Source organism: Plasmodium reichenowi, assembly GCF_001601855.1.
Source record: "Plasmodium reichenowi strain SY57 chromosome Unknown, whole genome shotgun sequence".
In the NCBI taxonomy this organism is placed as follows: Eukaryota; Apicomplexa; class Aconoidasida; order Haemosporida; family Plasmodiidae; genus Plasmodium; species Plasmodium reichenowi.
Genome location: NW_017962385.1, coordinates 1 through 527, shown reverse-complemented (window position 1 = coordinate 527; position 527 = coordinate 1). Strand labels below are relative to the sequence as shown.

The following is a 527-nucleotide window of genomic DNA, read 5'->3' as shown; positions in this document are numbered from 1 at the left end:
TAATAAAGTATATTTGTTTTGTTATATATATATATATATATATATATCCCTTCTTTTTATTCTTTAATATATATATATATTTATGTATATCATGTACTGGGCTTATATATTGAAATATGCAAAAATATATTATAATATATATATATATATATATTTTATTTTTTTTATTTTAGTCAAGGTAGCCATAAATGCAAGAAAGGTAACCGTATCTGGTAAGTACGGAACCTTAAGAAGGAGCTTCAGGCATTTACCAATAGATATTAGATTAAACAAATTAAAGAAATATATTAAGGTAGTTATGTGGTTTGGTGTCCCTGACAGTTTAGCTTGTATTCGTACGGTTTGTACACATTTAAAAAATATGTTTACTGGTGTTACCAAAAAGTTCTTATATAAAATGAGATTAGTACATGCTCACTTTCCCATCAACTCTAATATTGTAGATAATAACACAAGAATCGAAATTAGAAACTACTTAGGAGAAAAAAGTGTTAGATTTGTTAAAGCCTTGCCAGGAGTTGTTATCG

At 25.8% G+C, this 527-nt stretch overlaps 1 protein-coding gene across 1 annotated transcript; it reads left to right on the top strand.

The window, feature by feature from the left end:
• Positions 1–173: 173 nt before the first annotated feature.
• PRSY57_0019200 (60S ribosomal protein L6, putative) lies at positions 174–527 on the top strand (the record flags this gene model as incomplete). Its single annotated transcript, XM_020114257.1, has 1 exon — positions 174–527. A coding segment is annotated over one exon (354 nt), but the record flags the coding sequence as incomplete, so codon positions are not given.